General features: G+C 37.9%; 1 protein-coding gene across 1 annotated transcript in view; it reads right to left on the reverse strand.

The window, feature by feature from the left end:
- ZNF827 (zinc finger protein 827) overlaps nucleotides 1-12363 on the reverse strand; it is a 106117-nt gene that overhangs the window by 23321 nt on the left and 70433 nt on the right. The window contains exons 7-8 of the mRNA XM_072406831.1: nucleotides 11202-11341; nucleotides 10563-10660 (exon numbers count right to left, since the gene is read on the reverse strand). Coding sequence (XP_072262932.1) covers nucleotides 10563-10660; nucleotides 11202-11341 — 238 coding nt within the window. The remainder of the gene's footprint in view (nucleotides 1-10562; nucleotides 10661-11201; nucleotides 11342-12363) is intronic.

Genomic DNA, 12363 nt, shown 5'->3' on the forward strand with positions numbered 1-12363 from the left:
TTACCTGAGTCCTTGTTCAGCACACATGTACACTTCAGAAGTGTTTCAGGCACTTGCTTTTGTGGCTCTCCACTGTCTCCCGTTGCAGAAACCAGCAGTAGTCGCCCATCATGTTGGGGTTGCACCGGCCTTGATATCTTGTTTCCATAACAGAAATGTCCTGGTGGAACCTCTTCCCTTGTTAATCACTCACATCACCCAAATTTGTGGGAAGAAGTCAATAGGGGAATGTAAGAAATTAATTTAAAATTACATTCGGCAGACAAGTTGATGGTATGCTGTTAGCATGTTGTTCATGAGTTTAGCATGGTTTTCAGCTGGCTGGTTGCCCAGAAAGTTTTGTGCAACTAGCACAAATGAGTACCAAGTAGCAAATTCGAATGGGTTGAGTTTGCCTCTGAATGTGGACTCAATCACAAAATTGCGGATTTGGGGACCAACAAAAATGCCTGTTTCAGTTTAGCATCTGTTATAACTTTTCCAAACTTGTCCTTCAGATACTGGAAACCCATACCATCATGATTCATTGCAATGACAAAGTTTTTCATTAATCCAAGTTTATTATAAAGCTGCAGGTAAACTTTCTGTGGATCAATGAGTGATTTATGCTTCACGTTGTACTGGCCCAACAGTGTGTTCAGGTCTGGGTGGCCATTCTTTCACGTTGTAATGGTTGCTGTCATCAGAGGCACAGAAAGCACATATATTTTGTATAGCCCAATTGCAGGCCAAAAAGGAGTGCCACCATAAACATTTCACTTGTGTTCTGAATAGTCAATTAATTTCAAAATGACCTCCATGGATTCGTATGTCTCTTTCATTCCCTTGGCATGAGCAAGAGGACAGAAGGTTTTGTTACCTTTATGCAGTAATACAGCTTTCAAACTTGCTTTGCTCGAGTCTATGAACAATCTCTACTGCTCTGGCATGTATTCGCAACCTAACTCCATCATCAGACCACTTACGTCGGTATAGAAGCAAATGTCGTTATGCAGCTTGTAATAACCTGCAAACTTTGTCGTTCCCTTTTGTAGCAAATTCCACTCCTGGAATCTAGAGGCTAACAGTTCAGACTTCTCTTATTGGCTTATAAAAATGTGCCTTACCCTCTTCAAATTGGGGTTCATAACATTCATTACCTTCAACATCATCCTCCTGTTCCTCATCCGGCATGTCACTGTCAGTAACAACAGATGTAGGAAGGACTGGATTCTCTGCATCATGTGGCACTGGCTTCAGAGCAGATTCAAAATCAGGTAAGATGATTTTTGACTTTGTCTTCTTCGAAAACCCAGAAATTTTACTCATACAGAAGTAGCAGTCTGAGTGATGGTCTTTTTGTTCACACCAAACCACAGGGAAACCAAAGGCATTTTATTCCTTTTCCCATTCAACCATTGTGTTAGGCCAACATAACATACCTGACAGCAAATTTGAGGTGCACAGCTTTTATCCTGATCTCCAATTTAAAAAAATAAGTAATACTTGTAAGCAAATCTCACCCTCTTGGTTAGGCGTTGATCTTACGGGTATATTTGCCACAAATGTAGCAAAAGTTGTCTGGTTTATTAACACAGCTGCACCTACTCATCTTTAGCTCAAAACAGACTCACTATGGCCTAGCTGTACTATCCAGTTAGAGGGTTTTGCACTAGAGACAAGCCCTTGGTACATCTGGCTTAAATACCTTTTTCTGGCGTCAGCTCACTGACTTGCCCAGCCGCTGCTGGAACATGCATGCCACCAGGGGACGTAATTCAGCTGAGGCGGCAGCAGGCATAGTGGTAGCTGCAACCGTTTAAATGTTCCCATGTAAAAATACATTACCCAATTACTGGCCATTTGATTTACTGGCCGCCTATAACTTAAGATCTGTATGTGATAGGCAAATTCTGAGTTCAGATTTGGAATCAGCACACTCAATATCATGTGAATCACATCTGTTATTCCCAGTAGCAAAATCGTTGTTGTGCAGTGTTAAGATAGGGAAGAAAAACATAAAAAATAAAATTGTTCGATTTAATGCAGTATTGAAGCCATAACTATGTAAAAAACGACTTGACTATGTAGCAAGACCAAATTATGTTAAAATTTAGTATAAAAGCTGAAGTATCTTCAAGATGTCTTTGTAAGGACTGAATGCCAAGTTCCATGTTTTTACTGGGGCCCAGCTGTCATAGGACACATAACTCATAAGATGATCCATGAGGTCTGGCCAACACATGCACAGGGCTTATGTCTGAGAGGCATACCACCTGGACGGTCATCAAAAGAAATGGTTTGTGGCTGAAAACAGATGTTCTTGGCTAGAGAAGCATACACTGATCATTTTATATGTGTAAACAGCTTACAGGGGAGACATCAAAGGCACAGTAAGCCATCTAAAACAGCTCCCGACACACTATTGTTCCAGTCAGACTGACATCAGCAGACGTGATATAGCCACCATAGACTCCAAAAACGCTCTTCCATTTTATGCTGACCATGCATGGCCTTGTTACCCAGGCAGCCAAATGCAACTTACAATGGACTTTTATATTAGACTAAAGCCTTTTTTTATACAATACTATTTTCATTTAGAGTCAAAACAGCAGCTGTGTACTTCTGAAAGGCTTATCCTTTGCAGGTATACTCAGGCTTCACTGAAAATATTTATTATTATGTTTTTTTACTTTTTACCGCATTGAAGCAATTTTTTGCATATGTTGTAAGAAATGTGAGCAGTACTTGAAATTATCAAAAAGCTTATGTTCACAATTTCGGAGTACACTATGCACCCAAATGTTTGTGGATACTTGACCAGCACACCTATGAGCTTGTTGACATCCTATTGCTGACATCAAAAGCATTAACATTAACATGGAGTTAATCCCCATTTTACATTCTTCTGTAAAGTCATTTCACAAGATTGTAGCTCATGTAGGAATTCAAGCCAAATCAGCCAAAAGAATATTTGTGAGGACAGTTACTGATGTTGGATAAGAGGACAGTTACTGATGTTGGATGAGAAGGCCTGATTCATAATAGTGATTCCAATTCATTAAGCTGTATCGTTATGGATCTAGTTTGTTGCACATAAAGTCATGCTGGAACAGAAAAAGGTCTTCAAACTGCTAGTACACAACTATCTAAAATGTCTGCTGTAGCAGTACTCATCAGTGGAAACTTCTAAATCGGGGGTCGGCCAGATACGGCTTAGCCGGTATTTTGTTCCGGCCTAACGCCCCCCTGGACGATCCAGCCTAATGCCGGCCTGAAACCCGCAGCGGAGCAAAGTACCGGAGCTGCATGCAGATGAACAAGGAATGTCGCTGAAAACAAATGACTGTCCCGGCGGATCTGATTGGACGACGAACGTTTGCTATCTATTATGTGTACAATCCTTCAGTGATTGTGGATGGTTTTTCAGTACACTTTCTCTGTTACACGTCACTTCCTGCATCGATCAAACAATCGTATCAAGTGTGTGTACACTATTTGATCGTATTGTTACAGTATGTACAGAATGCACATACTGCACTGCACTATACGATTGTTCAAAATAATCGTGAATATTCATTGATCGGTCGTAAATTGTTTTCTAACAATAATTATTGCATGTGTCTACCTAGCCAACGTTGTTTTATTTACCCACACTAAACTGCAAGTTCCTCAAAATATCATCACTTTTAATAAAATATTAAAATTAAATAAAAAGTATGTTTAATATATTTTAGTTTTCAGTGTGTGACAGTGATAGCCTTTATTGTTTACATTCTATTGTGGGAAGTAACAGGTACTTGGGAAACTTCTAACACACAAATAGCCATTTAGCTAAGAGGATTAGCTGCTACATTGAGCATCTGGCCAACATCTGCTGCTACAGAATTATTTCAATAAACCATGTAATTTGTAAGTTATTACATGCTTTGTATATCAAACCTATACAACACATGCCACAAACTTTCAACACAGGTGAATATCTGATATAGGCAATTATTAAAAACTTACACAACCACATATGATTTTTGTTAGTACATATAGTCTATCCTGTGATATGAAGCAAGAGAGCCATATCTATATAAGCCATATGGCTCCTTTTCCATACAAAATTTTACAAGATACTAAAAATTGTTCACATTAACAATTATTACATTTGCGAAAGTTCATAATACCAGTTTGCATTAAAATGCAATAATCAGAATTTAAACATTTTACAATGGCTTTGGAAAGATTAGGGAAGGTAAAAAGGAAGGTTTGTCTTTACTACATTTCATGTTCCTGTCCAAAGATATCACTTACTTTTACTGAGCACTGCTCATGGCAGTCTAGAGGTGGGGTTTAGCTCACTTTGTATTTTGCTGCATTTCTTTGAAGGCAGGATGGTCAATTCAGGTACATTTAAATTGAAGGCAAAGCTGTTTGCCATTCTAGTGCATGTGGCAAATGAGTTTGAAATGCTGCGAACACTTATCATAAAGACTTTTTTAGATCGGTAACAGGAAATGTTGTCCCTGTGCGGCTCCAATGCAATTTGCCATACCCACATCACCATGATGGATCCTAATGAACCTCACCTCCCATTTTCCCCCAAGGGCCAGTGCAGGTTAGATGTAGCATCTTCACTGCAGGAAAGATTCAGGGGCTAAGGAAGTGGCAATGCAACCTCACTGCCAGTCTAAACCAGCCTTAAGGGGCAACTACATGGGACAGGTGCACAGTTTTCAATCCTCAAGGCTGGCCACACGATCATGTAGTTTTATTTTACACCCCCGTCTATCATTCCACACTTACAGTTTATTTAAAAAATTAGAGAGAAATATAAACTGCCATTATGATACACACCTATACATACATATACACACTTGTATATAATAGGAAAAAAACTCTGATTATACAGCAGTGTACATGGGTGCAAAAGATATGAAACTAGAGTCAGCTTTTTATCTCTCTCAAAATATTGCATTGTTTTAATACAAATTCTAAGCATAAAACCATTCCTTGTTCTACTCCCAAAGCTCTTTTTCTCTTGTTTCCTTGCCATTACTGTGGAGGTCACCTTCTCATAAAAGAAGAGTCTGGCATGGAGAAGACTCTAAATGAGTTCTAGGCATTTAAGAGATATTTTCCTTTCCATGTGTTGTCTACATACTATTGTAACACTCACTGACGCCATCTTGTGGCTTATTTAAAACTCAAATTATGTGATTTATTCCTAATCAAATGAAAATACTCCTGATATGTGTAAATTGTGAAACACAGAACTCTGCAGGAAACATTCTTACAATTTTTTTCTGTAAGTTTTTTTTTCCTTGCCTTGCATTCACAATTTTGTCGTCCTCTTTCTTTAACCTTAGCAATGATCACACTCCGAAGGACTCCTTTTTCCCCCACTGCTGTCTGTGTCCTGCGCTAAATCAGGAATGTCACCCCCTTATCTGGTTAATGCAATTCTTTCTGTGACCTTTAGGCCCCAGTACTCTGCATATCTCACTTTCTTTCACTGCAAGTATATAATCAAATCCCTATTGTATATACTTTCATTTCCCCCTCTTTTCCCACCCTCATCAACTATGATCTGTCAGGTCACATCTCCCTCTTCTTCTATTAATTCCTGTGCTCTTACCTCTCCATATAAGTTCACATTCCCTCAAAAGCCCCTAACCTTTATTTACTATTAACGCTCAACATACAATTTTAAGTACAATCTCAAAAGTGTACAAATTTAAATTTACATCTGACCATAGCCCCCATTCCTTATGCTGTGCACTACATTCTATATTGTATGCTCCGACACTTTGCTGATGTCCTAGACTCTTCACTTCCTAACTCTGTACATTGTTTTGCATGTTCTGTATTGCACCTGGCTCCACCTTAACAACTATATAAAATACAGGTATATACTATGAAACACTATGCAGTCTTTTCTATGTTCATGCTTCACATTGTTTCATTGTATGCACCAAACTATGAACCACCACTGTCTTTTCTTCTCTCTGATCTACTAAATGTTAGATTTTAACAATATTTTCAGGCTGTTATTTTGCTAGTCTAAAGAATGACTATATCCTAAAATAAAGCAAGTGTATTTTTTTATTATTATCATTGATTTGTTCAGATTAGCTTACCTAAAGTACATGAAAATGCTGCACACTAGAAATAAAACTATGGTGCATAAAAAAATCTGTGACTACATGGGGAGTAGAGAGGACCCCACATATTACGCATAGTCTCCCAGTCAAGACTGAACACTGCATAAAGGCAATGTACCTGTCAAGACTCTGGATAATAAACTGTCCACCAAATGAAGCCGTGCATATAAACTATACAGCACATAAGCCTTTGCAGATGACAGTGGGTAAGAGAAAGACAGAGGACTAACTTCATCTCATAGATGACATTAAAAAAAAGTGTTTGCTAACTATAATAGGAAAGACTTGCACCAAACTGGTCACTGCACATAGACAAAAAAAAAGAAAGCTATTTGCAGTGTGACAAATTGTCAAGTTTATCCATATAGCATAGTTACCCATATGTGAAGTAACTTACAGGGGGACTGAGGTTGTCCAACAGATTCACTTAATTACCATCCTAGCTCAATAACACCTTCTACAACACTGAATTAAATAGAGTGGTGAGAGTGACATATTCCAGAGCAAAGCTGCACAGGGACATTTCTATGGGTTAAAAAAACAAGCCATTCCCATTTTGTATCTACTAGAATCTTCAATATGAAAAGAGTGTTCACATAAAGCTGCACTTCACTTATAGATTCTAGCCTATTTGGTTACAAGTCTTCTGCCAAAAAGAACATCATTGACAGATGCTATATTACCCTCTATTAAAATGCTGTGATATCAGTAAAGTATCTTTTAAAAGGAAGGCTCAGCAGGGAACCCTATGTCTTGTCCTGAACTAAATTTTCTATCTTCTGACACTGCCCCATCAATGGAGTGGGCTATATTCACCAGCCAGTACACTTCCTACAAAAGGCAGAGCAGTGCTATTCATCAATGCAGCCTAAAGGAAATCACAAAAGTGGGCAGTTAGGTGACCCATGTGCAGCTTTGCTGGAGCAACCAGTCACAGTTACAAGAAGCAACTTATGCATGTTATATTCTAAGCATTAAAGATAAAAACGTTGATACTGGCTGGACTTATTTAACTAGGAATTGTCATTTCAGATAACCTAAGCACTTGGTTTAAGCTTTAAAAGACTTAACTTTTTGCACCAACACATGAACCAGACTGCATTTCTACTGGGATCTGTTTGTTTTTTTTAGATTATAGATTGTTATTGAAATAAATTGTTGCAAGGCCTGGAAAATAAAACATTTAATTGTGAGTTATTTGAGGCATTTGTTCTTGTACTTTGCTATAACCAAAGATTTTATAGCTAAACGTTCGGCAAAGCGCAAATGGAAAGTCAATTCTAGATTTTATTAATCTTAAATTCTTTCTTTCCATTATTTAACTGTAATAGAGCTCTGCGGGCCGAGTTCTGAACTCTGCTTTAAATGGTGTAACCTCCGTCAGTGTCTGATGTTGCCCTCTCTCACACTGTATTTCTTATACCAAGTTTTTACTTTTAATGTACAGCTGCTGTGAAGCTATTCTAAGTCCAGCTAGTCATTAAAGTTTGGGCTCTGCAGATCTCCTTGCAGGCGAGCAGGCCATGATTAATCGCTGTGCAGATGTGCTTCTCCCTTGTCAGTGTACCTACCACAGCAAACTGTGGCAAAGGTGAAATTCCCACCAAGCTACTTTTATAGCAGCCAGTTTCAGACTGAAATGTGCCTACTGCTACAGCAGCAGATACTTATACCTGTCATGCTACAAGCTCATTAGTCTTTGTTAAATCCCATAACCAGAACAAATCTGGCAGAAACAAATAGGTAAGCATCAACAAATGAGAATACAAATTTTGGTGATTAAGCTCTGTTACTGCTGTGGATTAAAGCAGAGGTCAAAATATACGTTATATTGTTTTTCTAAAGGCCAAACGTTAATTTGTATCTATTTTAAATGCTAGTGAACTTCCAAATGCAAAGCGAAAATACTATGGCCAGGTACACATGTGTATTGTGACAAATTGTCAACACATAGCTGCTAAAAGATGCTTGTCTTTGAATTATTGGTTCATTATAAAAACTGTGAATTTTTCACATGAACATTAGCTCCCACTGTGAAAATATTAATTTATTTTTTTAGGTGTTCAAACAAATCCTGTTAATTCAAAGCAATGTTACTGATTTAGGAATCACTTACAGCCAGATTTCCCTGATCTCTTAGGGTGTAATATCAAGGACAGTATGCAGTTGAAGGTGCTCATTACCACACAGGTAGATTTTCCAACTTGTTTAAAAAATTGCACAGAAAGTAGAGTATGATCTCCTCCATAGAGAAGAGTGAAGGATCAAAGTACATAGTGATAACCCGTACCAGCAACAAGTAGGAATCAAGACAGGTCCCAATTCTTGTAAAGAAGAAAAAAGTTTCCCAACTTGTCATTTTCAGGGAATCCTATAAACACATCAATGCTTTGCAATAATGCATGTTACCATAATACTGGGTGTAAGTGTATGTTGCTGTGCTGACATTTATTCTGAACACACACAGAGATATATCATACAGACACTCCAGACCAGTGGTCGCCCACCTTTCGGACCTCACGGACCACTAAATCCACAGAATCCGGACGGTGCATGCACAGGGAGCCGTGTGTCACTAAAAGGGAAAGAAACTTCCCTCAGAATAATCTCATAATGGCACTCCCTGCCCGCTCTCCCATCGCAGGCTCAGACCAGCTTGCTAAACACCCTGGGGAGACAGTAGTGCAGGGCTATGGACGCGCTACTGTCCCCCCAGGATGTTTAGCAAGCAGGTCTCCTGTGATAGGAGAATGGGCTGTTTGTGTCCATATGGGGGACAGAGCCGCTGACCACCGAAATCTTCTCATGGACCACCGGTTGGCGACCGCTGCTCCAGACAACACTTTTCAATTTTGTTGCAAAGCAAAGCAATGCTAAACAGTGGCAGCAAGTTAGAATGTGCTACATATTTATTACAGAGTTTCAGCTGCTCTTAGGCATTGTCTGTTTTAGACCATTGTGTGACCGTTGTCTGACAATTTGTTGCAGTTGGCTAGTGAGAATTACAGATGCACAGGTCACAGAAGCACAGGAATAGAGTTAGATAGACTTTGCTAAAAAGACTGATTTGCATCTGTATAGCTAGTTTGCTTATTAAAATTCTCCCTCTATATGTTGTGGTATGTTGCATTGGCAAAAATAATTAAGGTTTGTTTTTCATGAAGGTTCATTGGAAGCCCATTCACCATTAATGCATTTAGAATAGCATGCTATTCACAAATACAGCAGGTGCCTACAAAATGACACAACACGAATGCGACTTGTATTGTTGTTTGATACTTTAACAAGACAAAATTCTTCAGCTTTTGGATTGGCAGCCTGTTCTTGATTAAATGTCTGCTTTAATGCAGTAAACATTATCTTGTATGGAGTTTAGCCCCAAAGCAGAAGTAAATTGCAGGCAGTATGGGCTGTCCATAGGACTTCTAGTATTATATATATATATATATATATATATATATATATAAAACATATACTTACATATACACATACAAACACACATTTACTGTTAAACTGTCAACAAAAATGTATGTGATATTGCATTCTTTAGTATTAGATTCTAAATTTCCTGTTTTTCTTGTGTATAGTTGTAAAGATGACTAAAATAAAACATTGAACTTTCATGAACCATTTTCTGAATGTTTCATCACCTTTCACCCCCTCCCACAGTGCTAATCTAACCTTCATTTCTCTTCCACTCCTACGCCATTTACTAACCCAGTTATGACATCAAATGAATTAGCGTTTACCTGTGGATACTGCAGTAGAACCTATTAGACTACTGTGGCCTCTTCTGGCCTAGTAAATTTCTATAGGATTTACATTTAGTGAGAGTGCTGCTGTCCTCTACTAACTTCCTGTGATCCCTTCACATACCAGCAACCTGGTACCAGCAACGGAAGTCTCCCATTGGTAAAAAACATGTTTGCAATTCCCTTCAGTAGTTCATGGGATGTGTAAGAGCTTCAAATAGGTTACTAGTTGCAGGAGACTAATTGCCATTATCTGCAAAGATCACAGCAAATTAGAGGAGAACAGCAGCACTGTCACTCATTTATCTGCTCTGCATGTATGTTTTTAGGATAAGCCAAAATGGTGCCAAGGCTTGGAGCATGCACAGTAACAGCAGGAGGTAATACCAATGTGATGCGATTATGCAGGCACAGTGGCACTAGCATTTAGCTGTAGACCAGTGCCATTACCAAGAATGGACAAAGAGAAGCATATACAGAGTAGTCCGTTCAGCAGGTAGGTTCAGCTTGAAGTTATTGAGTCAACAATTAATTCTTTATAAATATGTGTTTGTTTTCAATTGTATAATATTTGTTTCACTTTTAACATTAATCATTTTTACACTGATAGTCTAATACATAGCAAAATACATACAATGCAAAAAAAAATGTTTCCTGTTGTATTGCAATTATCAAGTACCTGGCAATGATGGTCGTCCTTGAAGAGATGTTTCGTTTTTTGGGAGTTCTTTTGAGGTGAAGGGCGATTGTCTAAATTTTTCTTCTGAAAAAAATGGGCTAAAAAAAGAAATTGTATTAGAGGCCACTATTGTTACAATAAAACCATTGGCAGCCTATCAGTAACAAATTATGTGAATAACAACCATGTGACTGGTGCACAAAGGGGACTCACTGTTTTAGTGACTACAGCTGCTGGTGTACAAGAAAATGGAAAGCCTTCCTGACCTTGGTGGCATTTTTCTTATAGATCAGCAGGTATGAAACAGTGAACTGTTGCCTTAACAAAGTTTGAAGACTTTGTGTTACAGCATGAAACACAAATTTACTAATATTTATTTTACAAAAAATTATGTACACATCATACCACTTAAACTTAACAAAATGCCCTTGAAGGTTGGGTTCATACTCATATTACACCTAATATCTATATTTTCATTTTGTGATGGCTTCTTCAATAGGATGGGGGATCATGATACTGAAAGCCAATAAATTAGATACTGCAGTGCAGATTTGATGACTATGATGACTGCTACTGCTAACCTGCTTCTAAAAATAAGAGTTACATGGATGTCGGATTTCAATACTTGGAGTCACTTACCCATATGCTTCATATCTGTGACTTAAGTTTTGAAATACAGCCAGGCAACTAGCATTTTTCAGAAGGTGGCCAGCAATGGTAATCCCCATAATTTTTCCACAAAGGATTCCGTTAACATAAAATGCTATTGCTAACTCACACTAAAAGAGTGAGTTTAAGGAGTGGATTCAAGTGTGTTGAGTGTTTGCTGCATCTTTTATATGGTTTCCAGTGACATATACCTTCCATGCGGATATATTGAAATGTATGTAAAACATCTAAAATTCACTGCATTAAAAATTGCTTCACAGATAATATGAATATACTTTATAAGTACACTAATATTAAAAAAAAGGCGTATTTTAACCCTCAGCACAGATATGTCAAAGTAGTGGGGTTTAGAGCACTTGTAGCCCTCTCACTCCTCCCCTGTGGCCTTCTTGGTTAAAGAATTTAAATTTCTGAAGGCTCTACCTGTTTTCCATATGATAAATGCTAAACAATTTAGGAAAGATTTTATTTGCCTATTCTTTTGCATAATATTTAGGTTACAGATTAGTACATATATCAGTCTTGGCCGACTGAACTTCCCAAAAACTGCATGAAAAATATATAAATACATAAAAAAATATATAAAGCACAGTTGCCCATATCAGCCAATCAAGCCTTGGCTTTACTTTTTCAACCTGCAATGACAAAATGATAACTTGCACCTAACTGTTGTACGCAACAGCTCTTTCTCTTCTTCCAACCTTTTATAATTCAACTCTTGCTTTAGGATGAGGATAGATGATAACAGAATTAGTTAGGAATTTGTAAACTTGTGTCATGTGTTTCACACCAAAAAAATTACGCCAGCCGGAATGCTGGGATATTAAGGCTTTTATATTATTAAAAGTATTTTCCTAACAAAGAAGTAAAGACCAAAGGGATAGAACTGATTGTAAACTGGTTTTGTTGAGCATTTTCAATACATTATGAAGATTATTGTTAATACTGGTACACTATGCAAAACCACGTATATATTACATGATTCCCAAAGTATTTTCATTGTAGAAGCCAGTGATTAACATTTTGTGATCATTAAGCTGTTCTTTTCTTGTACACTTGTTGAAGTGGAACAGGAGAGTAAATTTACAAAGCTACAATTACTGAATACACAAGGGAGGCACATACATAACAA

This window comes from Pyxicephalus adspersus, chromosome 3 (genome assembly GCF_032062135.1).
Source record: "Pyxicephalus adspersus chromosome 3, UCB_Pads_2.0, whole genome shotgun sequence".
NCBI classification, from domain to species: Eukaryota; Metazoa; Chordata; class Amphibia; order Anura; family Pyxicephalidae; genus Pyxicephalus; species Pyxicephalus adspersus.